This window comes from Hevea brasiliensis, chromosome 2 (genome assembly GCF_030052815.1).
Source record: "Hevea brasiliensis isolate MT/VB/25A 57/8 chromosome 2, ASM3005281v1, whole genome shotgun sequence".
In the NCBI taxonomy this organism is placed as follows: Eukaryota; Viridiplantae; Streptophyta; class Magnoliopsida; order Malpighiales; family Euphorbiaceae; genus Hevea; species Hevea brasiliensis.
The window spans coordinates 9,500,594-9,527,594 of record NC_079494.1 but is presented as its reverse complement, the minus strand read 5'-3'; the positions used below and the strand labels follow the sequence as shown (position 1 = coordinate 9,527,594).

General features: G+C 31.8%; 2 protein-coding genes and 1 long non-coding RNA gene across 4 annotated transcripts; all 3 read right to left on the bottom strand.

Annotated features, from left to right (window-relative positions):
- Positions 1–15,722: 15,722 nt before the first annotated feature.
- On the bottom strand, positions 15,723–17,882 carry LOC110673185 (uncharacterized). Its single transcript, XM_058133901.1, has 4 exons — positions 17,593–17,882; positions 16,672–17,472; positions 16,435–16,539; positions 15,723–16,320 (listed from the first exon to the last, which is right to left on the bottom strand). Exons 2-4 carry the CDS (start codon positions 16,672–16,674, stop codon positions 15,847–15,849), a joined length of 582 nt encoding a protein of 193 aa, XP_057989884.1. The 5' UTR covers positions 16,675–17,472; positions 17,593–17,882; the 3' UTR covers positions 15,723–15,846.
- A 109-nt stretch (positions 17,883–17,991) lies between these two features.
- Positions 17,992–19,030, bottom strand: LOC131172615 (uncharacterized). The gene is made up of 2 exons (XM_058133888.1): positions 18,990–19,030; positions 17,992–18,901 (listed from the first exon to the last, which is right to left on the bottom strand). The coding sequence occupies exon 2, from the start codon at positions 18,877–18,879 to the stop codon at positions 18,073–18,075; it is 807 nt and encodes a 268-aa protein (XP_057989871.1). The 5' UTR covers positions 18,880–18,901; positions 18,990–19,030; the 3' UTR covers positions 17,992–18,072.
- Positions 19,031–21,344: 2,314 nt separating this feature from the next.
- On the bottom strand, positions 21,345–25,374 carry LOC110656374 (uncharacterized). Of its 2 annotated transcripts, none has more exons than XR_009143192.1 (5): positions 25,296–25,374; positions 25,134–25,224; positions 22,771–22,997; positions 21,974–22,038; positions 21,345–21,649 (listed from the first exon to the last, which is right to left on the bottom strand). It is a non-coding gene; the product is annotated as an uncharacterized LOC110656374 (long non-coding RNA). The 2 variants fall into 2 exon arrangements; XR_009143191.1 differs by having other exon boundaries at positions 22,955–22,997.
- Between the last annotated feature and the right edge of the window lie 1,627 nt (positions 25,375–27,001).

The following is a 27,001-nucleotide window of genomic DNA, read 5'->3' as shown; positions in this document are numbered from 1 at the left end:
GGCTGTTGCGAAGGGTTAAACTGTTTAGGACAGGGCTGCACAAAAGGCTTAGAAATTGTAGGTTTGGTTGTGTCATTGTAAAAACAGCTTGAGGAGGTGTTGGATCCATATGAGTAGGCATAGGCATACTTGACTGTAAGGTAATGAAACAAGTATCTTGGGCATTAAGGTGGGCATCAAAATGGGTCAAAGAAAGGGTAGAAGGAATAAAATTATTAGGAGAAATGCCATGAGAAAGTTAGGGATTAATGACATTACCAGGAAATGTAAGGACTTGAATATCCAAGACCAACGATAAACAAGCTATAGTGGAATTTTCTAAAATCGTTTGAACAACTCCCTCCCTCACATTCACCACAACTGATGTTACCACTTCATTATCACAAACTTTCTCAGTGCCTGCGAACTCCTTACCCTTTTAAACATTCATTATCAACATCTGATCCGCAAGCTCATTATTAGTTGCCACTATTACTTCCTAAACTAACTAGAACTATTCACAGGAGATCCATTATTGTCTCCTCATCTAGAAGCATCATGTTTACCTGAATTGTCTTAAGCTAAATGACTAACTTCTGGGCAAAAGAAGAGCTTTATAGCCACACTAGGACCTTCCTCTTTTACTGATGACATTTTAACATTCCTCCGAAGAGGAGAAGCCCGAATCCATTCCCTATATTTCAAATCAACTCTACCTTTTGATTCATCCTCATCCTCCTCACACTGTTTAAAGGAGTGCCCACATTTACCATAACTATAAGAAAAAGTAGGCAATCCTTCATATTTTAATGGGACCCAGGGAGACTTACCGGCAAATTTGATCATGGTACCCTGGAGTAGAGCCCTCCTTAAATCCAACATCACTCAAATCTTAAAAATTTAACCCAACCAAAATCATCTTCTTTATGCCATTCTATAAACTCTCCAATCTTACCACCAACAACATAGGCAACAAACTCATTCATGCAGCGTAACGGGAAGTCATATGCTCTCACCCAAATCAGGGAGCTACGAAATTCAATATTGGACTGTTGCTTATCTCCATTTACTTCTTTCAAGACAAGCAAATTCTTTTCAAAGTGTTAAGGGACATTCCTCATCACAGTCAAGAGGTCTTTCCAATGATAAATTGAAACAAAAACACATCCTTGCCCATTCCTTAGCCACTACTCTATGTTTTGCCTTCCAAACATTGATCATAGTATCCATAAGGGCAAACTTATTGAATGAACAATCCGCCCATAAGCACCCAACCAAACATAACGACTCCTTATCATTTTCTGGGACCTCCACATTCTACAAGTCTAACTCCTCCGCCTCTTCACTCGTAGGCTATTTTGATTTTCTAAGATCCATAATCTTTCGCCAATCCTCAACTGATTAATCCGATTCATACATAGAGACAAAAGTATACATAAGTGTACCTGAAAAAACAAAAAAGATAATGAAGAAAACAAACAAAGAAACGTAGACGCAACAATGGACAACGGAATAAAAACAATAATACAAAGATTGTGACATAAAAGAACAAAAGAAAAACAAACAGAAATATTTGAAAACAAGAGGGTGCCAACTCCAAGGAAGAGTAACCCTAGCCCCATGAACGGAAACTTAGATTCTCACAAAAGGAGAGGATAGTTCTTTTGGTTCTTTTGTTCTTAACTGATCTAAGTCATTCCTTTTTGTTCTCTTGCTAATCTTGGAGGTTTTTTCTCAGGATATTTTATCTCTCATGCCATTTTGCTATGTTATGTTCTGTTTCATTCATCTCTTTATGTTATGGAGGTCGGCTCCCTTACGTTCGGGCATGCACATGGTTGTAGGTTGGAACTCCGCTTACTTTGTTTATTCTTTCATTAGTAAATTTTTTCAACTTATAAAAAAATTATAATACAATATCCTTATGCATTAGAAAATCATTTCTCTTTATTAATACAAATAAGAAAAATAATTGAAAAAAATTAAATAAGTTATTTTTTTACATAATCCCATCTGTATGTAAAAAAAATTAAGTAAATGACTAGTTTCTTATTAATATTGAGGAAAACTAATTTATTAATTAAGGAAAGGAAATCATCTAAGAATTAGTTAAGAAATTTCCTATTAAAATGGTGGAAATTAATTTATCAGGGAAATCAATTGGAAAATAATTATGTAATTTCCTACTAAGGTGGATGAGTCTTTTTAATTAATTGTTGTATAAAAGGTAATAAACATGAAATTTCTTATTAATTAATTTAATTTAATTAGTAATTAATTTGCTATGATTTTGGCAAGTCAACTTCTCCTCATAATATGCCATCTAGCAATACTAGAAAAAAATCTGCTTGCTTATAATTTATGTTGTTAGATTTGTGACTCAAAATCCTATTGAGATTTGTAAGAGATCTTTTCCTAATTTAAATGGGAGAAATATCTTAATATGAGAGAAGAATATTTCCTCTATAGAATAGAACTTTTATTTTAGTATTATTCTTAAATTGAGTAAGATTCCTAATTAGATTGGAATTTAGAGGATTAACCTATAAATAAGAATACGATGAAAAGGTTTTTAGGCTTTTGCCTATTGAAGAGAGTAGCATTTGCCTATTACATTTGTGACGCCCCTTACCTGTCTATTGTATAGCCAAGCAAGAAGTGCCACATTCGGTACCGGAGCACCCTATCTTGTTTTATCATATCTATTGTAAACTTTTGATGTCATTTAAAATATGTATTCTATGTGTAGAATTTTTTTTTTTTATATATATATATCTTATATCTGTGGAGACCAGGATAGAGCCTCACTGATTTTATTAGCATCTGGTGGGTTTCCACTAATCACCTGTTAACATGTCCATATTCATTTCACACATTTCCATATCATATTCTCTTGTATCATATCATTTACAATTATTTATGAGATCTAAAAATGAAGTATCATCTATTGCATTCATATAGAAATTCATAGATAATAAATTACAAGTTTGTATTTCAATCTCAAAGTTTAATTACAAGTCCAAAATGAAATACATCATGACTAGACATAATGAACCAAAATACAAAATACAAAAGACACAGTCGGTGGCGGATCCGGTCGATTGCACTCGTGTCACGCTGCTGTATTCTTGGGGTGATCTCCAGTACCTACGCAATGGAAAACTAACGTGCTAAGCATAACGCTTAGTGGTGCATAATTTATAATAATAATAATTTAACAATCTAAATAATAATGGTAAATTCATAATTTCTGTGTCTTTTACATTTTTATTTCACTTTAGGAATAATTTAATTTATCAGGATCTTTTCTGTTTACTTATTGTATATTCAATCTTAATTAATCATTTTCAATGCCCAAGAAACCTATAACAAATTATAAAAGCTGGATGCACGGGTGTATACTGGTTAGACAATTATATGTCCATCCAAGATATCGTCACGTGCACGAGCCGGTATCGCACGAGACCATTGTTAGGCTTGTAAAGCCAGAAATAAATTAGGCACAATGGCCAGTAAGTAGGCATATAGCCTGTAGAACAATCATACAAGACATATATTGTCAGTTCATGATTTTCTCGGTAGGCAGTACTGCTATCTGTAGTCCCTAATTGGTATGCTAATTTATCCAAACTAAATAAATAAGTCTAGGTATACTATGGGCAATTAAACATTTTTAATTAATTTAGCACTATTCACTGTTACTATTTTCTAGTACTGTTCATTGGTATTATTAATTTCATATTAATAGGACATTAGTCCCAATTTACATATTTATATCATTTTTGATATTTAATTATCCTTATAAGTATTTTAATTATCATATATAGTATTTTTCCCATGAACCTTTCTTTAGGTTCATGTTGATGTGTTATCTTTATCTAGAAATTTGACTAGGTTAGGATGTCTATTTAGTCACACTTCCTTCATAACAATTGCTCCTCTATATGTAAACTTGAATTTCAGTTTTTGAATCACTGAATTTGGGGTTATAGAACTCAAGTTATGGTCAAAATACCAAAGGAACAGTATTTTGGACAATTTCTAGGTTGGCAATTTTAGTGACTCAACTTTTGCTAACAATTTGATTTGGTTAAAGGTAAAACTAGGTCAAGTGGTGTCCATGAAAAGTGTAGCCCTATGTCTAAGCTTTCCATTGATGTAAATTTTAGGTCATTTGGACCAGTATAGAGAGAGTTATGACCAAATGAACACATACTACTCATTTAGTCATTTTATGGATTGGCAGTTTTAGTTACCCAAATTGTGCTAACAATTTGAATTGGTTAAAGGAAAAACTGGGTCAAGTGGTCTTCATGAAAAGTGTATCCCTATATCTAATCTATCCATTGATGTAAATTTTAGGTCATTTAGACTAGTATAGAGAGAGTTATGACCAAATGAACACGTACTATTCATTTGGTCATTTTTTGGGTTGGCAATTTTAGTGACCCAAATTGTGCTAACAATTTGAATTGGTTAAAGGCAAAACTGGGTCAAGTGGTCTTCATAAAAAGTATAGCCCTATGTCTAAGCTTTCCATTGATATAAATTTTAGGTCATTTGGACTAGTATAGAGAGAGTTATGACTAAATGAACACGTACTGTTCATTTGGTTATTTTCTGGGTTGGCAGTTTTAGTGACCCAACTTGTGCTAACAATTTGAATTGGTTAAAGGCAAAACTAGGTCAAATGGTCCTCATGAAAAGTGTAGCCCTATGTCTAAACTTTCCATTGATGTAAATTTTAGGTCATTTGGACAAGTATAGAGAGAGTTATGATCAAATGAACGTCATTTTCTGGGTAGGCAGTGTTTGGTCATTCGAGTTTGGGCAGAGAATTGGTCATGATTTTGGCAAAATTTGGGCATGGTGTCTACATGAAAAATGGGCTATTTTGAGTCTATTTTCACCTCCAATTGGCCTCATACCAATTGGAGTCACACATTTTCAATTATGGGTCAATAAACCCACTAAACTCATTGAGTCCAAACCTATAGAAAATTGAATAATCCCAATATCTCAATTCCTTTAATTTCCTTACTTCAATTTGCATGCAATACACTTCTATAAGCAACAATCTCAACTCAATAGGTCAATTTCAACATTTACACCAAGTCCTCAAGCATTTACACAAATCCTAGTTTTCAAAATTTTAAATTTTCACAAACACTACACAATCAAATACCCAAACATTTCAACTCATCATACATTCTCATGGAATCATTTTTTATCACTTAAAAGCAACAAACTTCAAGTTCCATTGCTGCCAAAAATTCAAGGGTTCTTTCCTCAAGATTTTCTTTTTGTTTTAATGATATTTATGCTTGGCTAAACATGCTTTTCATGTTTAATAAAGAAAAGAAGAGGGATTAGTACACTAACCTTACTTTAGCTTCCCTAACTTCAATTTTCTTGCTTCCAATGGGTGTCTATAGCTTCCTTAGGGTGTGGGGAGTATTTTTTGTGAAGTGGGCTATGGGTTTTGGTGTGTAGAAGCTTGGGAAATCAAGCTTGAAAGCTTGACAATAATGGAGGAAATGAGGGAAAGAGAGAGAGAAGAAATGGAGGAAGAAGATGGAAGTGGGTGAGAGTTTGCCTCTAGTGCCTATTTATAATTTCTTTTCTTTTCTTTTCTTTTCTTTTCCTTTCTTTTCTTTTCTTTTCTTTTCTTTTCTTTTCCTTTCTTTTCTTTTCTTTTCTTTTCTCTTCTCATTTTCCTAATCTATTTCATAAATTTTAATTAATGTTGATTATTTTATTCTCTAAATTTTTTTTATTTTGACATTTAGGTCAAAATTCACCTTTGGGGGTGAAATGACCAAAATGCCCTTAGTAGTGCATATTGGGTTATTTTTATTATTTTTGTATCAATTTATAAATTCTATAAACTTTAATTTATTTTTTTTCTCTACATTTTTCCTATATTTTCTTAACATTTATTTCTTCAATATATGCCTCCTCACTATAGTCTAGGTGTAGTTCCAAACATTTTAACTATCCGAACAGATATTAGTCATCGGAACAGTAAAATGTACGGACTACCTATGGTGAGGGCGTTACAACATTCCTATAGAGGGAGAGGAGACTTTGGCCTAAAATGAAGAAAGGGCATAGCGCAAGAGGAAGAAACTATTATTCATTACAATCCTTTGGAGGGAAACAGACTTCGGTATAAAGTGGAGAAACATAATATAATTCAAGAGAATACAATTTTTGTCCATTAGTGCGAGCTCTTACCCATGTAATTAAAAACACCCTTTGTGGTATATAAAGTAATTGACGTAGTAAATATATTCATTTATATCAAGAGGAGAATAAGAGAGACTAACTAATATATTTATTAAGAATAGTTACGTTGTGAGATTTTATTAGGTATAATTAAGTTGATGTGTAGGTATATTTGAGTTTGTAATTGATTGATTATTTGATATCACTAGAAGATAATATGCCCATATGTGTAATCCTATGTTAAGAGGGTAAACTATATAAATTTTGTTGTTTTGTGTGTTTACTCTCTCTCTCTCTCTCTCTCTCTCTCTCTCTCTCTCTCTCTATATATATATATATATATATATATATATATATATATATATATATATATATATATATATATATATATATATTTACTCATTTAAATTTTTTCAATATTTTATTTTTAAATCAAATATTAAAAATCAAATAATCTTTTTAAATTCATATTTTTTAAATAAAAAAAAGTCTTATTTCTTTGATATTTTTAATATTTTATCAAGCAATATTATATAGTATTGATTGATATAACAATATTATATTGATTGGAATATAAAGTTGGAGATGTCTTTTTAGAGCCCTTACTTTATATATATATATTTGCAAATCTATAAATTGCTAGCAATACTTATAAACTCTCTTTAAATATTTTCTTTATTTTTAGTCTAAATTTTATCCTATCTAATCTAAAATCTATTATACAAAATGAGTAATTATGTATGTTTTTAATTAGGTTTTGCTAGTTCTTAATTTATGTGAATTTTGACTGTTTTATTGTATTAATGTAATTTTATCAATAAATTTAATAAATATAAGGATTTTATTAAATGAATTTTTATTCATCAATTATTTTTATTTTATTGGTTCTCATATATATGATCTAATTAAAAATAATAAAAATGTTAATATAATAAATCTATATTATTTATAAATGTGAGAAGATGGACATTGGGTTTGGCTAAAATACTCTTTATTATTTATAAAAATACCAATAAAAATGTAACCATAGATCTTTCGTTTCTAATCATATAAATTAGCGATAATAGACCTGTCGCTAATCGCTAATGCTTTTAGCAACAAGAGTCATATCAGGGTTAGTTTAAATTTTTTTAAAAAAATTATGAATAAAAAAATTTGTGAACAGAAAATAATATATCTTATAAGATGGATATTTTGAATCCTACTTAGATAAAATAAAAGATATTATGATAAATAAAAATACATTTTCTTTACTCTCTTTCATTTTTGAAGCAATATCGTATTTACTTAAATTCTTATAATTAGAATATACTGAAAGTGTTTTTAAATGTTTGCATAGCTTTAATTTTAAATTCTTACTTTAACTTTTTTAGTTTTATTGTATTATTACAATTGATCTGAAAGAAAATTTTTCTTAGTTTCAAGGTTTATTAATTAATTAGTATAGAAAATTTTTCTAAAAATTTAAAGAAAATTAAATTACTAATAAGTGCAATAAATATGAACAACGCACGTTAAAAGTACTAGTAAATAGAAAAGTATGAAGGAGGAGAGAATAATGAGATTGTCAAAAATATTCATGATAATTTAGTATATAATACCAAAGGCCTAACCATACTAAAAATTTAAATCTTTTTGATGTCCCAAGATATGTCCAAGAGGGGGATGAATTAGACTAAAATAATTTTTCGGTTCTTGCTCAAAATCTTTGAAAATTTGTAGCTTAGTTCAACCTAATTTTCTACTGTGAAATGTGTGTGTGATACTGCTCAAATAATTAGTTGATGCAAAGTTGGCTTAAAAAATTCAGTACACTGATCTGACAGAATATATTTGCACTCAGTAAAAATTTCAGTAATATGAATAAAATCACAGCACAGCAAATAGAGCAGTAAACAGAATATATCAGTTGACAGCAGATATAGCAATAAGCAAATTACATCAAATTCCAGCAAATTCAACAGTAAATAAATTATCTCAGTTTGCAGCAGAGTTAATAGTAAACTGTATCAATTCTCAACTTAGCAAAAATAACTCAACCAGAAATAAAAGTGCATAAATTTAAAGAGCAATGGTTGAGAGAATTGAACACTAAATTTTTATAGTGGTTCGGCCTAATTAGCCTACATCCACTCTCTCAAAGATCCCACTTTGAGTCTTCACTTCACTATTCTTCTCTTTTAAAGGTAAGAGACAAAAGCCCTTTATAAATCTTCACACCAAAGCTTTTACAAGTAGCTTCACACTTCTACCAAGTGTTATCCCAAACACTTTTCACAATCTAGCTGCAATAGGTGCTTGAATTACCTCTCATGAATGCTAAAAAGGTGTTTAAAACTCAATATCACTCAATACAACAGAATATATAAGGAAGAGATGAGTAGGTATGCAAATGATGAGTAATAAAAATAATTTAAACACTTTGAATGAAAGCTTTAATGATCTTAAAAGGTTAGGAACAGTAAAGAAATTTCATTAAGTGCAAAATGGCCAAAGGTAAGTGTATTTATAGCTTTGGATCATTTCTGACCGTATAAAAACTCATTTGAACGTTATAATTTCAAATTTTAAGAAAATAGTCGTTATTTTGTCATTTTCTACAATGTTGTATACAGTTGAGACAGTTAGTAAACCAGTTAGCATACTAGGAAAGCTTTTCTGCATAACTTTGAAAACTTTACACCAAATTATAATAAAATACTTTTAGGCCATTGATGATTCAAAAACAAGTTTTGAAAACTTAGGATAAGAATTTTAGGGATTAAAAATAAATATCATTGGCTTCTACTCCTCAAATCTTTTTTCATATATTCCTCTATTTCTTAAACTATTCTCAACCTATATGTACCTTCAATTTTGATCTTCAATGCAACTTGGAAGGTAACATTTTCTTTATTTGTCTTCTTTGATTCGTTTTGTGTTATCTTAGAATGTCATCATTTCTTTAAGACACAAGTTCATCATAAACTCCATGAATCTTTTTCTTTATCCTTTAAAGAAGCACAACACTTAAAACAAGGTTAGTTTGATTCTAGTTGAGTTTTATTATCATTAAAATCTATGTTCCTTTGAGCTCATGGGGTCAACAAGCTCCCCCTTTTTGATAATGACAAAACTCAATTGAATCACCATGTAAGAATTAAAAAGTGTGAGTATGCGTATGAATGTATATGTGGGAATAACTCCCCCTATGTATATACCTATATCAACACATATTAACATATAACTCCCCCTTAATAATTCCAATGAAATATTCATTAGCATTTTTAGTCACAAGGGGTTTTAGGCAAGTATGACAAGAATATTAACTAAATATACACAAGATATTTTCAAAATATGCACAAGAAATTTTCACAAATAACATATAACATATTAATCATAAGATATATCAACAATGTCAATCATTCACTTCTCCCCCTTTTTGTCAGCATCAAAAGAACATGGGAGAAAACATGCACATATGTATAGACCAAAAATCTGTTTAAGTACAGTGAACTAAAATAGAAAAAATAGTAGATAACATAGTAAACTAATTAATGTTCAGAAAGCTAAAAATAGCAAACAGAGTAGCAAACTAAGACACAAACTGTCAGACAAAATAAAATCAGTAAGCATCCAGTATGGTGATCTATCCTTTCAGCCTAGAGCTTCTTCTGATTTGTCTCGGAGTAACCATCTTCACCCTTTTTGGCTTGACAAGTTTATCACTTAGGATTTGTAAAATTTCAATAGCCATTATAGTACCAGGTGTTATAGGTACAATAGGGCTAGGAGCCAACTCAGATGCAGTAGCAGTACTAGATTCTACAGTAGGCTTTTTGCTAATTTTAGCCTTTTGCCAAATGGTTTACCATTTTTTTCTTTCTGCTAACTTCTTTGTTCCTCTTTAGCTGATTTTGCTTTCCCTTTAACAGGTGCAACAGGAGCAGGAGTCTGTGGTTCCTGCTCAGAATCAGATTCACTCATACCATCTCCATTTCCTTCTTTGCTGCCTCCTTTTCCATCACTATCATTGCTAGAGTCTTCATCATCTGATTCTTCTTCCTCTTTTTAAGCTTTTTCTTCTTCCTCTTCTTCTTGTTCTATTTCCTTCTCTTCTTCCTCTTTTTCTTCTTTTTCTTCTTCTTCTTCCTCTTCTTCCTCTTCTGTTTCCTTTTCTTTTTCTGTTAGTGGAACATAACCAGTAGCAGCAGCCTTACTGATTTCTCTAGCTTTAGTACTTGAAAGACCCAAATGAACTTTGATTTTTATTAGTTCATTCACAATTTTATACATCATCATCAAAGTTTCATCAATCTTAGAATCAAGTGCATTCATAAGAACATCTTGAAAAGATCGAAATTTCTGTCTTTCTCCAAATTCAATCTCAACAAACTGCCTTAAATTATTTTCTTCTTTCATAATTCTTTCAACATCAAAAGCATCACTTGCACTACCCTTAGACCTAACACCTTGTTCAAACGTCAGTTTCCTACCATCATCATCTTTCTGTAGGCTTGTAATGGGGATCATATTTGTTCTAAGTTTCTCATTTTCCAATAATATCCCAAAATCTCTAAATAAGCCATTAAGAAGATGGGCATAGGGTAGTTGTAAGGTGGTTTCCATTTCATTATTTGTTTCAGCATAAAGTAGGCAAGATTAAACTCAATTTCATTCACAATATGCCAGATTATGCAAAGATCAAGTGTGCTTACATAGTTTGGACTACTAGTTCTAGGGTTTAGTACATAAATGATGAAGCTATGCAGAATTTTAATGTGTTGGTGAGCATGGGTGATGCTGGTTTTATCTTTCACTTCCTCTTTAAATACTTCTGCTTCAAAATCTCTCTTATTGACAATAGAAAAGACTTCTAATGACCCTTTCCATAATCACAATTGGAGCTTTTGAAGTCTTTTTCTTTTTAGAACCTTTCTCCTGGACAGGTTCACTGGTCCTCTTCTTGGACTTTTCTTTTGTCTTTCTAATGACCAGAGGAGCTTCTTTCTGTGTAGGAGGAGGTGATGAAAGAACACTAGCATTGGCAGAATCTAAAGATGATGAGGGTGTGGTAACCTTTTCCTTGCCTTTTCCTTTTGACCGAGCCATGACCAAATCAGGAAGTGTTGGGCAGTAGGGAAAGATAATGCTAGGTTCACAAAATAAGCAATGTGAGCAGTTAACGTATACTCATTAAAAGAACAACAACAAATTTTTGAAGCATTATCATGTAACATTCAAATTTTCAGGATAGACAATAAGAAATTAGGGTTTTTGAAAATCAATAACAAATTCATAATTTTGACATATAGCGCATATTGTTATCATGAGAATACTTAATATAAGAAAACCCACCAACTAATTTCAAGAAAAATTGAAGATATATCATGTAAATTAAAAATAAATAAATGCTGCAACAATTTCACAAAATAGAATACCTGATACTTATAGAGAAGACACAAGTTGATGAAAACAAGAAGGAATGCTTCGAAAAACTTAACCCAAAAAGAATTAACTTGAGAGATTTCCTTTCGACAATAAGAGATATTGGGGAATGAGCAAGAAGAATTTTGGGATTTTCTATTTTGGAGAATGCGGAATGAGGGTTTTGTTACAGAGCAAATGGGTTTCTAACGTTTTAAAGAAAATGAAGAGAGATGATGGTTGAGAGAGTTGTGAGTGAAACGGGTTAACAAGAAAATGGTTTGATTTTTAATCAAGTTTTGGGAAAAGATGTGTCAAAAAAGAAAAAATTTGAAATTTAAGCTTGAAAAGATAGAAATGGAAGTTTTACAGAGAGATTGATATCATGTATCAGTGGAGAAGCATAACTGATTGATGGTTTTGCAAGTTTTTTAGTCCCGTGCCAGAAATTAATATATGAAAAGTTTATTTTGCCCTCTAGACACATAATGAAACATAGTTTTAAACAAAGGGGGTATTTAAGTAATATGACTTTTAAAACTACAGAATAAGCGCTCAGGAAATGAAAAATAATTTTAGAATTTTAGTACAATCAGACCTGACTACTAGTTTGTCGACAAAAAATTAAGAGCAGTGGTAAAGCACTTAGCAAACAGATTAGTATGCCACTGTGATTAAATTCTATAGAATACTGTTCACGTCAGATCAGACCTAAAAATTTTTAAATTGCACCAGAAATTTCAGAACACATTATCAGCACCACAAATCAACATATGTCACTTAATTTTTATAGAGGAACATGAATATGCATCAAATGTTAAGCAAGAGCATCAGTCATACTAAGTTCTCTTCTTATTTTGCAAAAAGTTTCCTCATTAAATGGCTTTGTAAAAATATCAGCAAGTTATTTTTCAGAAGGAACAAATTCAATTTGAATATCACCATTTTGAACGTGGTCCCTAATAAAATGATGTCTAATTTCAATATGCTTGCTTCTAGAGTGTTGTACAGTATTTTTTGATAAGTTTAGAGCACTAGTGTTGTCATATCTTATGGAAATGTAATCAAACTTAATTTCAAAATCTTCAAGCTGTTGGTTCATCCATAAAATTTGTGCAACACAACTTTCAACTGCAATATATTCAACTTCTGCTATAGAAAGTGCAACAGAAGTTTGCTTTTTACTGTGCCATGAAACTAATGCATGGCCTAGAAATTGACAAGTTCCAGAAGTGCTTTTTCTATCCAATCTACTGCCAATAAAATCTGAATCACTATAACCAATAAGATCAAATGATTCACATTTTGGATACCACAAGCCAATGTTGTGTGTGCCAATGAGGTACTTAAAAATTCTTTTAACAGCTACAAGATGAGATTCTTCTGACATGATTGAAATCTTGCACATAAATATACACAAAAATGAATGTCTGATCTAGATGTTGTCAAGTAGAGTAAAGAACCAATCACACCTCTATAGAGTCTATTATCTATCTCCTTACCTTTTTCATCTTTCTCAAATTTGATTGTTGAGCTCATGGGAATTCCAATACTTTTCATGACTTCCATTTTGAATTTCTTTAGCATATCCCTTATGTACTTGGACTGATTTATAAAAATTCCATCTTTCATTTCTTTAATTTGCAATCCAAGGAAGAAAGTAAGTTCACCCATCACACTCGTATCAAATTCAGTTTTTATCATGTTGGAGAATTTCTTACAAAGAGAATGGTTAGTAGCACCAAAAATAATATCATTTACATAAATTTGCACAATTAGCATGTCTTTTCTTAGTTTCTTAATGAAAAGAGTTGTATCTACTTTTTCTCTTTTAAAATCAATTTGAAGAAAAAATTTACTAAGTCTTTCATACCATGCTCTAGGAGCTTGCTTTAAACCATAGAGAGCTTTAGTAAGCTTGTAAACATGATTTGGAAAATGAGGGTCTTCAAAACTAAGAGGTTGAGCCACATAAACTTCTTCATCAATATATCCATTTAAGAATGCACTTTTAACATCCATTTGATAAAGCATAAAATTCTTAAAATATGCAAATATACACAATATTCTAATAGCTTCAATTCTAGCAACCAGAGCAAAAGTTTCATCAAAATCAATATCTTCCTCTTGATTGTATCCTTGAGCTGCTAGTTTAGCTTTATTTCTAATTACATGCCATTTTTCATTCATCTTATTCCTAAACACCCATTTAGTTCCAATGATAGAATGTTTTTTAGGTTTAGGAATAAGTATCCACACTTTATTTCTCTCAAATTGATTGAGTTCCTCTTGCACAGCAAGAAGCCAACTCTCATTATTTTGAGCATCATCATATGTTTTAGATTCAAATTGAGAGACAAAAGCAACATTACCAATTGAATTTGAGGGGCATGTGCCCCATCCCATGTGGCATGTTAGCTGTCTTTTTTTATTATTAAATAGTGCCACATCACTTAAATTATCATGGGATCTGAGAGAGAGAGATCCGAATTTTCTTTTTATTTTAAATGGTGGCACTATTTACTAATAAAAAAAAAAAGAAAGAAAACTGGCATGCCACATGGGATGAGACAAATGCCCCCCAAATTCAATTTGAAATTTGGATATAATTTCTTTAATCTATAAAGATTTAATCAATTGAACCAAAATTAAAACCATTGAATTAAAACGCAAAATGTCTGAAAAGGTTTGGATTTTTAGTATGATTAGGCCAACAATAAATGACTGATTCTATTTTATTTTAGTTGGCCAATAAAAATTAAATTAATAAATATATTTTAATAAATTTTAATTACTAAAATCTTAATAAGAATAGGAATACTATAGAATTTCAAAATCACTTATAAATATATCCAATACAAAAAAAAAATAATTTAATTGGATAGAGAAGTTGATTAGATATGTGATAGACAAAGAAGAATGCGTCTCTCATATGGTAGAAAAGGAAGATGACAGTCTTCATATTGTATGACTTTTGAACCCTCTGACAAAAAAAAAAAGGAAAAAAAAAAAAAAGAAGAAAAAGAAGAAGAAGAAGAAAGAAAGAAAGAAGAAGTAATCAAGATATCCATTAGGAATTTAGCATTTAGGACCACCAGGAGATTGAAGAGCTTGAATTTCATTCAAGTTTGATATATGGTAGGGTAAAGATATTTAATGATAATAGATAATACATTTTTGGACATGTCTTGTGTCTTTATTTCTTTTGACTAATTTTATTTGTTTTATTAGCTATTTGAGTTATCAGAAAAATGAATCTTATGCCAATCAACTTCATGAATTCATGATAAAATATAACTTTGTGGTGTACATGTTTCACAAACAAATCTCCTTATCTTGTAACTATTGACTTTGATGTGGACCTTCAACACTTCACACCCTATTTAGCCCAATTTGATAGAGCAAATATCAAAGTTGGAGAAAGTTCTTTACAGTATCCAGTTTGAACAATGTTGGCTAGAGGACTCACAGTAATGGGTATTATTTTTCATATTTGCTTGGAAAGTTCTTAAAAAGATCGGATCGCCAACATTTAATAAACTAGAAGTAAATCAACTTTAATTATACAGTAACAATAATTAATTATGATAATAAATAATTAAATTTAATCGATTATTAAAAATTAATACACTACAAGAAAAAAGGAGATTTGAAACCGAATATTCGGTTTCAAATCAGTTAAAATCGGTTTCTAAATACATTTAGAAACCGATTTGAAACCGAAATATTCAGTTTTAAATCCGCAAGTTTCTAAATGAATTTGAAACGGAAAATGGCGTCCGTTTCAAATTCTGAATCTATTTTCAAACCACTATTCCGTTTCAAATTTAGAAACCGCATATATTCGGTTTCAAATTCCGTTTTAATTTAAAAACTGATATTTCGGTTTCAATATTTTTGAAACAGAAATTCACAGTCTAATAGGTTTATAAATTCTGAAACCGATCCTTGTGTTATTGGATTAGAAACGGAAAAATTCGTTTTAATCCGTTTCAAATTACTAGTAGAAAATTTTTATTTTTTTATTTAATATATTATTTCCTGTATTGAAGCATATAATATAATATTAATTTTAAATGCTCAATATCATAATATTTATAATATCAGGCTATCAAATATCAGTCAATATTATATATAAATATGACAGTGAAGGGTTATGACAATAATATACTGTATGGAAAAATAAAATATCATAATAACAAAAAAACAAGCTACTTGTCATCAACAAGATAATCACTCATCACCACTATCAGCCTCTCTACCATCATCTTGATGAGTCGCATGTGGAGTTGGGGCTGTAAACTGCGTACCCTGCATCATTTGTGACATCATGTTTTGCATCATTTGTTGCATGCGCTCCTCCAATGTCTGCTCACGTTGTCTATATCTCTCCTCTAGCATCAACTCGCGTTGTCGATCTCTCTCCTCCATTGCAACCAAACTATCCTTGAGCGTTGCAATAGTCTGATGCAATTGTTGAATCTCTTCCTGCATTGCCTCCGATCGAGCACAATAGGATGCAGTAGAAGATGATCCATGTGATGAGCTAGGGTAAAAAATTGATGCTTGAGATCCAATGCCATAAACCCTGTTCTTCTTCTCCCCCCCCACAACTTGATAATATAGTGCGACCTCATCTACAATAGGAGGGTCACTGCACCCCTCTTGTGGTTGAGACGACTGCTCCTTAAGCGCCAAAAATGCATCCTGCATAAGTCAATACACATATTTTAAATTTATTTTTCTTGGCAATTGAATAAACAAACTCACTTATTCATTTTTTTCATATAATTGAAAGACATAAAATACTTGTTCACTTACCTTAATTGATTGCGCTCGTGAATCAACCATATCGGAGGTGCCTTTCCTAGTGTGGGTCTTATGGAAAAGTTCATAAGGAAAAGGTCTTCGGCCAAGCTGGGCTTCCTGAAATGATATAATGATTTTAGTGATGTTTATAATAATGTTCGATTATTTGCTACTAATATGTAGACAGACAATAACAAAACTAGTAAATATGAAATCATTACCATCCTATAGTAAATATGAAATCATTACCATTCTATCTGCGTGAGTAGCATGTGAAACTGAACCCCCTGTGTGTCTAGAGATGCCTGCCCCAACTCCCCCTATCTCACTACAACGGTTAGCAGTGAATTGATGGCTCTTGGCTTTGAACTCTGAGCTACTCCATGCCTCCTTCTATTTTTGTATTGTACTATTAGGCACGATGACGTTGAATATTCCTTTTCTGACATTGCACATTAGTGCCTTGTAACGCTTTGCAGCCTTACGCCTCTAAACTTCCTTTACGAGTGGAGTCACCTTTTGCTAGTCAAAGTATTTATATTGTAAAACAAATAAAAATTAAGACAGTTGTATTAGTATGATAATATTTTAGAAAAAAATTGACAGCATTTCCCCTAAATTTTGGACAATCCAACCTAGTTATTAGGTATTAATTGCACCTGTTAAAAACACTTCATATATTCTCAACAATAAATAACATCCACCCCAACTACAACAACTCACAACAATATATATTTTCAATATCACACAAGCTGTACATATAGATCATTTAAGCATTAATATACTTCAATTGTGTTCTTTTACATTAATTCACAAATTCTCATCACTTAAATGATATTTGTTCATAACATTCTTTTTTGAGGTTTCATAAACTATGCAAATTAGTTATCTGATAGCTAATATTTAAATATTTATTTTATTACTTGAAATTCATCCCAGTAAAACTCTTTTGTTTCAGGCGTGATAGTTTTCCAACAGTGCCCCTCTGGGTCCATCCTCTCCTTGAAGATATTCTTCATCTTCTTAGCACATTCCTCAGATGGATGTAACCTGTACAAAAGAAAGACAGAAATATATTGATTTTATGTAAATGTAGAAACACAGTACTTCAATTCCCAATGATATGAAATACCAAATCATAGATAAAGTTAATTAATTTTAAATACTTACGTGCCATTAATGAGCTTTATTCTTTTCTTTCTTCCAAATGTAGTGAGTGATAGGCCATCCATCGATGATATTGGTGCTGCCCCAACTGAATGACCTTCATGACCAGAGGTTGATCCAATTGCAGGCTCAGAAGATGGGGTAATAGGTGGTGGCGGTGGAGGTGGAGGTATAGCTCGATGCTGTGTTGAAGCAGTAGACCCCTCTGGATCTGGTGCCGACCTCCCAGTGGATCGTGAAGGAACCTGAGGCTGACCCTGTGTAGATTGGTCTAGTTGATCATTGGGCTCATCCTGCACGCAGTCGCTTTGCCTTGTGAATGACCCAACAAACCTCCCCTGCGACCGTTGCCTCGCATCCTGCATAAATAATTGTATTAATTAGTTAGCTTCATTCAACTTATGATACATAATACAGATGAAATTAGTTAGAGTTTATACTTCAAGTTTAGAAATATAAATTCATTAAGAGAAATACCTAATTCTAATTAGTATCACTATCATATACATCATCGCATTCCTCATCACTTTCTGAGTCCAATTCAAGCTCTTCTTCATCTTCAACATCCTCTTCATTAATTTCAACTAGTACACCGTTTTGATCATTCAAGTATTGTTGTTGATCATCATCATCGTCAATTTGAATCAAAGGGACTTCCATTTCATCTTCTTGAAATGGTTCTTCCCGTGCAGGGGGGGTTGTGACATTCACTTGCTCAGGAAGATCAATAACAGATCTCGCTTTGATTTTGAACACAGCCCACCAATCATCCTTGTCACGTTTTAAGCTTGGATATATGGAATAATTCACCTGAGCAGCTTGGATAGCAAGAACAAATGGTTCATACCTATTGAAGGATCTTTTATGATTAATATCCACAAGTTTATATTTTGGATGAATCTTTGTTCCCACATTTGGTGTTGGATCAAACCAATCACATTTAAACAATACAGTTCTTTTGATTGGTAATCCAGGGTACTCCAATCGTAGCACTTCAATTAATTGTCCATAGTAGTCACTTTCATTAGTACTGTAATTAGTCCCCTTGATACATACCCCACTGTTCATCGTTGCCCTATGCGAACCATAACCTTTAGTGTGAAATTTATAACCATTAACTACATAACTATTGTAGCACATAACACTTCTTAATGGACCCTTTGATAGATCCTTTAAAAACTGGCTTGATATATTGTTGGAGGGATTGTGAACATATTTATTGAACCACTTATCAAATTCACGCTCTAGTTTCTCATCAACTTGTTTATCATTGATATTTGGATTGGCCATGTGTAACTCATTAACAAAAATGCTGCACACAATGAAAATAGTTAATTACATGTTTGGAATCAATAATGGCATTGCAACAATTATAATAATTGAATATTAGAAAAACTTACTCAATGTACGGTTTTACTTCTATACAATTCAACAAGATGTACATTTGTCTTTGCTTGAAATTCTTGTTCGTGAGATATCTAACCTTTCCTTTTCAGTGGCCTACTGAATGAGTGAAAATTGATAGATTCCCTAGATGTTCATCCATATGTTCATTTGTATCATCATTGCGTGGAACCTTTCGATGCCTTGTGTTGACATGGGGTTCAAAATAATGAGCGCAGAATGACGATGCTTCTTCAACTAAGTATGCATTGCATATGGAACCTTCCACTTTGGCTTTATTTTTCACATTATTTTTTAACTTCCTAAGGTACCTGTACCATTTACTATTTAGTCACAACAAAGTTTTTATTTCTCCATGTAATGATAGTATACAACAATACATTAAACTAGTTACCTCTCAAATGGATACATCCACCGATATTGCACAGGACCAGCAATCCATGCTTCATAAGCCAAATGCACTGGGAGATGTTCCATGGAGTCAAAGAAACTTGGAGGAATATACGCTCTAGTTTACATAATATAATAGGAATCTCTTCATTGAGTCAGTAACATGGCTTCTTCTCTAAGTGTTGTTGAAGTTAACTCTCTAAAGAAATTGCTCAATTCGGTCAATGCTTACCACACAAATTTTGGAAGCAATTCCCTAAATGCTATTAGGAGTAATCTTTGCATAAAGACATGACAATCATGGCTTTTCATCCCAAACAACTTTAGTTTTTGCATGTCTATACACCTACCCATGTTTGACACATAACCATCCTGGGAATCTAAGATTTTTAAGCCATTCACACAACACGCTTATGATTGTTTGTCTAATGTGTAACATGCTTTAGGATACTTTCTGTTGCCATATCCCTCTCTAACTCAGGTCGGTGACAAAACTCTTTCAAATCTTCTCTTGATTTTGCATTGTCCTTCGTCTTCCCTTCAACATTCATCACAGTATTAAAAATATTTTCAAATACATTTTCTCTATATGCATGACATCCAAGTTGTGGCGAAGCATGTTAGTACTCAATATGGCAAATCCCAAAAATGCTCCGTCTCTTCCAACCCGTGTTTTTGCTTTGCAAGCTGTTATTCTCATCTGCACCCATATCTGTGACACACATTAATCCTAGATGTTCTATTTGTTCTAAAATTTCCTCACGGATAGAATGGGGAGCACTTTTTAACTGTCTTGTTCTTTCTAAAAGCAATTTTATTCCGTCTGAAAGGATGGTTAGCTGGTAAGAATTTACGGTGATTGTCAAACCATGATTGTTTACCACCCTTTGTCAATGTGAATGCATCTGAATCGTCCCTACAATATGGACAAGCAGTCTTGCCTGCTGTGCTCCAACCGGATAACATTGAATATGCAGGGAAATCACTTATTGTCCATAATAACGCAACCCTCATATTAAAATTATTCTTCTTTGATGCATCATATGTCTCAACTCCAACTTCCACAACTGTTTCAACTCTGCAATAAGAGTGTAAGTACACATCCAATTTGTCTTTTGGGTTTCTCGGACCAGAACTAGTACCGTTAGGAACATATACTCTTCCTTCATACATAACCAAGGAGGCAAATTGTAAGGAGTGACAATGGTAGCCAAGATGAATATTGTTGTCGGTCGACCGAATGGTTGAAACCCATCGGTGCAGTCCTAGCCTTACATTCGAACCTCAAGACAAATGAAGGATGTGTTTTATTAAAATGCTTCCATGTAGTTGCATCGAACAATGACACATTACCCCATCTTCATGGTCATGCTCGAGATGCCATCTCATTTCTTTTCTTTGTTGCATTGAAGCATATAATCTTTGCAATCTCGTGTGAGAGGAAAGTAGTACATTTTCTTATGTGGCACATTGGTTTGAAAATTAGAAGCGCCTCGACTATGTCGTTTGAGCGTGGATGGTCACAAAATTTGCAATTCGTTAACTCACTATCTTCAGCCCAATATAACATACATCCATTAGTACAACAATGAATCTTCTCAACAGTAGGCCCAATGCTTGAACCAACTTCTTACGTCGTAAAAGTTTTGATCATTAAATTTTCATCCGGTAACACCTCTTTCATAAGTTGACAAATGTTATCAAAACACCGTTCTGACAAATGATGTTCTGCCTTGATGTTCAACATACTTGCAACAACTGAGAGCTGCGAATGGCTTTCACAACCTGGCCACACCTCTTGATTAACAGCTTGCAACATGTCATACAATTTTTGAGATGATGGATTTGGAGGCTCCTACATTACATCATGAAAGAAATCGGGACTCTTTGCATCCATTACCATTTGCTCATAGGTATTGCTTGTGCTATTATCAACCTCTTGAAGCAGACTCTGCTATCATAACATTTATGTTTTGACTATCAATATTACTTGTGCGGGGTTCCCCATGTAGAATCCATTTATAATAATATGGCACAAATCCATGCTTCATCAAATGTAACCGAATTGTATTCTCATCAGCATAATTACGATTCTGACACTTTCGATGATTACATGGACACTTCAGTTTATCCCCATCCATCCACTCTGGATGTTGCTTAGCAAATGTTATGAATTGTTCAATACCTTCTATGAATTCTGAGGTCAATAGACCATCTTTTAACCTAGCATACATCCATCTCCGATCTGATCCCATTTTCCTAATAGCTGTGTAATAATTAAGTGAATATTAGTAATGATATGTCATATATCAGAATTACATCATATCCCCAATCATGCGTTGAAAGGTAAGGCCCTAACCCAATTAGAATTGTATCATCTCTACCAATAACAGACAGATAATGACATGTCATATATTTGTAAAAATTCCAGCAGCATCTCCCATTAGTTCTCCAAGTGCACAACATAAAATTTGCACCCAGAGAACAATGAGAGATGTTACAAAATTTCTACAAATAGAAAAAATTATCACCTCAAAAATTGATATGCATGCATCTACAAATTAAAACGCCATATTAAAATATTACTTACCTGTGTGATACTGAAAGCAAGGGACAAAATAACGAGAGATAGTGACCAAAAGAGAATGAGACAGACTGTAGTTAAAAAAAAAAAAAAAAAAGAAATTCCGTCAGTAAATTATTGTATAAAATTTAACACCTCAAAGTAAATAAATAAATAAATAACTACATTATATGGCATAATAGTATAAAATTAAAAAACATAATAATCATTAAAATTAAAGGACATGAAAAAATAGATATTAGTATAGCAATAAAATAAACATACAATCTTTTATTTGTAATTTTATTTATTTCTTCAATTTTCAATAAAGTTTCTTTACTTTATTTTTATCTCTTTCTTCTTGAAGTTTTGGATTAAACCTTTGCTGTTCTTTGAAGATTTGTTCATGTAATTATCTCTACACACTACACATTGCATCACATTGACTAATAGAAAACTTAATTTAAATTGGATAGACGGACTAAAGAATAAAATAGAAAGACTAAATAACAATTTTTCCTAAAATAAAACCTATATTTCTCTTCTCTATCTTCTCAAACCCTGCACAACATGGTGGCACGAGAGTTTCGGTTCTACCATGCAACATGGGGCCGCTTGGCATGATGTACTAGTCCATTTTCACAATGACAAGATCCATCTTCTTAAATGTAAAACTAAAATATTATCTCAGATCCAACAATTGGCATTCATTGCAAGCAGAAGATTATTAAAGGCATTTGAAATGTAATCAAGCCTCCTGTTTGCTTATACAACCATGAATGAAACAAATTCTCATGCTGAAAAATGCAAAGAGAAAAAGGGACCTCACTCAGTTTCAACCCAACCTAAGCTGATATATACTTGCCTTCAGCTTAAAATTCTCCTGAGTATTTAATAAAATAGATCTATTGCTAAAGATAGCAACTTCAAATCCAATTTGACACCTGATGATGTAAGAAAAATCGCACCAAATTGGTAAGGTTAAAGATAATAGAGATAGAGACAAACCAACAGTGTCAAGGGCTCGAAGAACCAAATGGAATATACATACCTATAAAAAAAAAAAAAAAAAAAAAACACGAAATTAGAATTCATTTATGAAATCATACAATCATACAAATGATTTCCCAGGCTGTATTCTACTGCTTGTATTCTATGATGTTAATATGTCAGTATTCAGGTTAATTATACTAGCTTGATTATTGTCATCCCATGTACATACAATAAGAATAAGCATTTGTTGGTAGTTTATTTATTTTACTTGAAAATTTTACCATAGTGGATTCACAATACATCAAATTATATATATATATATATATATATATATATATATATATATATATATATTTAGAGAATTTTTTAGAATATTTTAATTTTATTTATTTTACATAAAAAATTTACTATATGTATTATATTGTAGATTCAAGATAAATTAAATTTAATTAAAAAATTTTCATAAATTAAAAATGTTGTGATTAATTTCTTTATTTTATGTAAATTTAGTATCATTATTTATATTTATTTTTTTCAGAAATTCTTATTTAATCTTTTTTTATTATAGATTTAAAGCACAATAGGCATGATGCAATTTACGTATAAAATAAGTTAAATATACATATTTATTTATGTTTTGGTTCCTAATTTTACCTTTCATTTTCTCAATCTCTTACGCATATGTTATGGGAATAGAGTTGGATTTCTATTCATGACCCCTTACTTATAAGAGACGACACTAGGTTTACTAACTATGTTGATCCTAATTACCACTTAATCTCACTTTTAAACTTACACCTAACTATAATTTTTAATGCCTTTGAAGTTCAAAATAAGAAATCAAACTGGCTTGGATGGGAACTAATCATCAATTAAAATTTTATTTAATTGATTTTTAAAATACTTTTTGTAAATAACTAAAATTGTTTTATTTATTTATTTTTTTAAATATTGTAACTAACAAAGAGAAAGAACGTGAACATATAATGATGATTAATGGAGAGGAAACAAGATTATGAAGAGTGGACCCAGAGGCTAATGTGGGCTGGACCTTATTCCTTAAAATAGGGATATAGGGTTACACAGAAATAGCAACTGGCAAAATGTAATTTGTACGCTAAGTTTTTGCCATAATCACCCAAACTCTAGTTGGTATGTTGGATCCACCGCTTAAATCATTTGTGGGACAATCCTCCGCTGTCACCCTCCCATAGTACTACACGTGGCCCTATAATTTTTTTTTACTAATTAAATTTCAAACTTAAAATCTATTTAGCTTCCATCTTACAAAAGAATGTAGCTTTAAATTAGAGGGGAAATGGCGAGACAAGTAATATTGTATAAATATTATAATAGATAAAATTAAAAATGATTACACATGATAAATAAAGCATATGATACATGTTGAAAATAAAATAGAAATAATTAATTAAAATAGTGAAAAAAATAAAAAAAATTAAAATAACGTAAATAAAAGTAATACTAGATGATTTATAAGTTATGAATATTGATAAAGATTTGATATGTTAATAGAATTAAATGATAAAAAAAATAGTATTATGGATCTTAACTAATTTGGAATAAGAGTTAATTGTTGTTGATATAAAATTCATTGATATTTTTTTTTGCAAAAATTTAATTTATTATATTTTAAATATAATAATTGGTATTATAAGAACATCACTAGACATATTTATCCAAATATAAAAATTGAAAGTCTACCAAATAAAAAAAAGGTGAAAACTTTTGACATGAAAACGGACCAAACATATGTACAAAATAAGAAAAGTAGAAGGGTAAAAAGACGGCAAAAATTCTTTTAAGCCTTTGGAAGGGATGGAATTTTGATGCCTTAAATGGGTAAATTTTGCACCTTAGTCCTTAGCTACGAGCAGAAAGAAGAAGGACGAGACGTAATGGTATAGAAGAGAGAGAGAGAGAGGGGTAAATGCCAAAGGGCAAAGACGTTTGGTAATGAGTTGCAAACGAGTAATACCAATGGCAAATGATTATTCATTATTCATCAGCCAGGCAGAATACCAGGCAGAATACCTAAATTTGTACTCATACTAGCTTTCAAATAATTCCAAAATATAGTTCAAATACTCACCTTGCAGCTGTCCTACATCAAGAAAACCAACCAAAATTAAATAATTCATCACACTTTAGCATGATAATGTATCAGGAGTGCTACCTTCAATAAGAAATTTTTATTGGCCTGCCAGGATGCAGCAACTTGAAAGGTGGATTCTGGGATATTCTTTGATGTATTGGCATCATCAACCCTTTAAAATATGATCATATTAAAATCAGATATATTTGCTTCAGTGATAGACTATATTTGCACTTTGAATACCTTGTCTGCAACACAAACCCAAAGTCAATATAATTTGTAATTCCAACTATTTCATTTTCTTCAAACGGATTCTTGACACATGCGGTTTAAGCAGTTCAAAGCTTGTCAGGATTCAGGAAAAAATATTCCTCATTGGCAGCTACAATTTAAAGAGAACTTTTATAACCAAACCAGAATCCCAAATGAAATACAGTCACATCCAAATTTTGATAGTGCTTGACCTTTCTAAATAAAAAGCTAGTAATAATACCAACTTGTAATTAAGACTTCAATATCAATTTAATAAGCTGATTTATAGCATTACATATACATTTTCCTTCTTGAAAGATTCATTGATTTCATTCAACATTTTCACTGCTACAACTAGTCAGAACACAATGTAACTAGTCTCTATCTTCTTCTACATTAGATCTAGGATCGGATTATTGACCACCATATGCAAAATCTCCCTCTCAATTTTTTCTCCTGCAATTTCAATATGTCCAACCTTTCATACTGATACTGGTTATATCACTAATATACAATGCATATATACAAAGCATCTCAATCTTTCATCTCTCAAATTTTCCTCACTGGGTGCTATTTCCACCTTCATACAAATGCATTCATGCCTTATCCAACCCATCATTTCATTTCTGCATATTTATCTTTGTTCCACTTCCATAGGATAACTTATGAGTTTGAATGCTCATGTTGTGGATTTTATACAATTCATAATTAATGCAATAAAATTATCCATCTGTAAAATATACTTATCCACATCGTTAGGTTAAACAGGTAGAGATGATACCTAGTCTTTCAAGTTTTGATTTATTGGCATAAAACAGAAGGTTTGTGTTCAAGGCTTTCTTTCATGTTAACCCACTCACATGAAACCATTATTTAGCAAATAATGTGTTCAAGCCCATCTAAAAAGTCGATTTGATCTACCAAAAGTAAACAGATAAACTAAATATTGTACTAAATAAATTGAATTTAAAGGAAAAATTGCATTGCCAACGTGACAGCTAAAAGAACATGCTTATGAGTTGTGGCACAAATCTTAAACCGCCAATGGAAGTTTCTAAGGAATTAAAACCAAAACCCTAATCAACGGAACAGTAAATGTAACCGCAGATACTCTGTACTATTAAACCAAAAATTCAAAACCCACGGTACAGCGCTTCACATGGAAACAAAAAAAAAAAAAAAAAAAAAAAAAAAACAGAGATCTGTCAACCGTGGAATGAACCCTTGGTTTAGGAAAAGATGGAAGAGAAGACGCAAAGGTATGTTAACTGAAAAGTGAAAATTCAAGTACTCACCTGCGAAAAGCACCGACGAATTGCTTCAGTGATGCGGCTACGAAGAAAGTGACACCGAGGGACTGGGAAGAAAGAGGTAAGAGGGAGCTGGGGCTTTGGGGAAGGGGGAGGCGGCGGCGTGACTCAATGGCCTAATGATATAGAGGAGCTGCTGAGTATTTTTCTTTATGCGCCTTATTTTACTCTCACCATTTAATTTTTTTACATAATTGCCTTTTCTATGGGATAGAGCATATGAAATTTCTACCAAGATCCGAACACAGAAAGAAGGAATAAAAAAAAAACAAATAAACAAAAAAAGAGAGTGAGAGAGAGGGAAATAGAAAATTACAGGAGCTTCACTTGAAAATAGAGGTAAAAATGCACAAAATTTGAACGATGAGCTTCGTGAAGGAATGCAAC

Coding starts and splice junctions, on each gene's coding strand:
- LOC110673185 (XM_058133901.1), bottom strand. Junction 16,321..16,434: donor CACGAGCGCAATCAATTAAG/GTAAGTGAACAA, acceptor TGACTTATGCAG/GATGCATTTTTGGCGCTTAA.
- LOC131172615 (XM_058133888.1), bottom strand. CDS start 18,879: ATGGCCAATCCAAATATCAATGATAAACAAGTTGATGAGAAACTAGAG.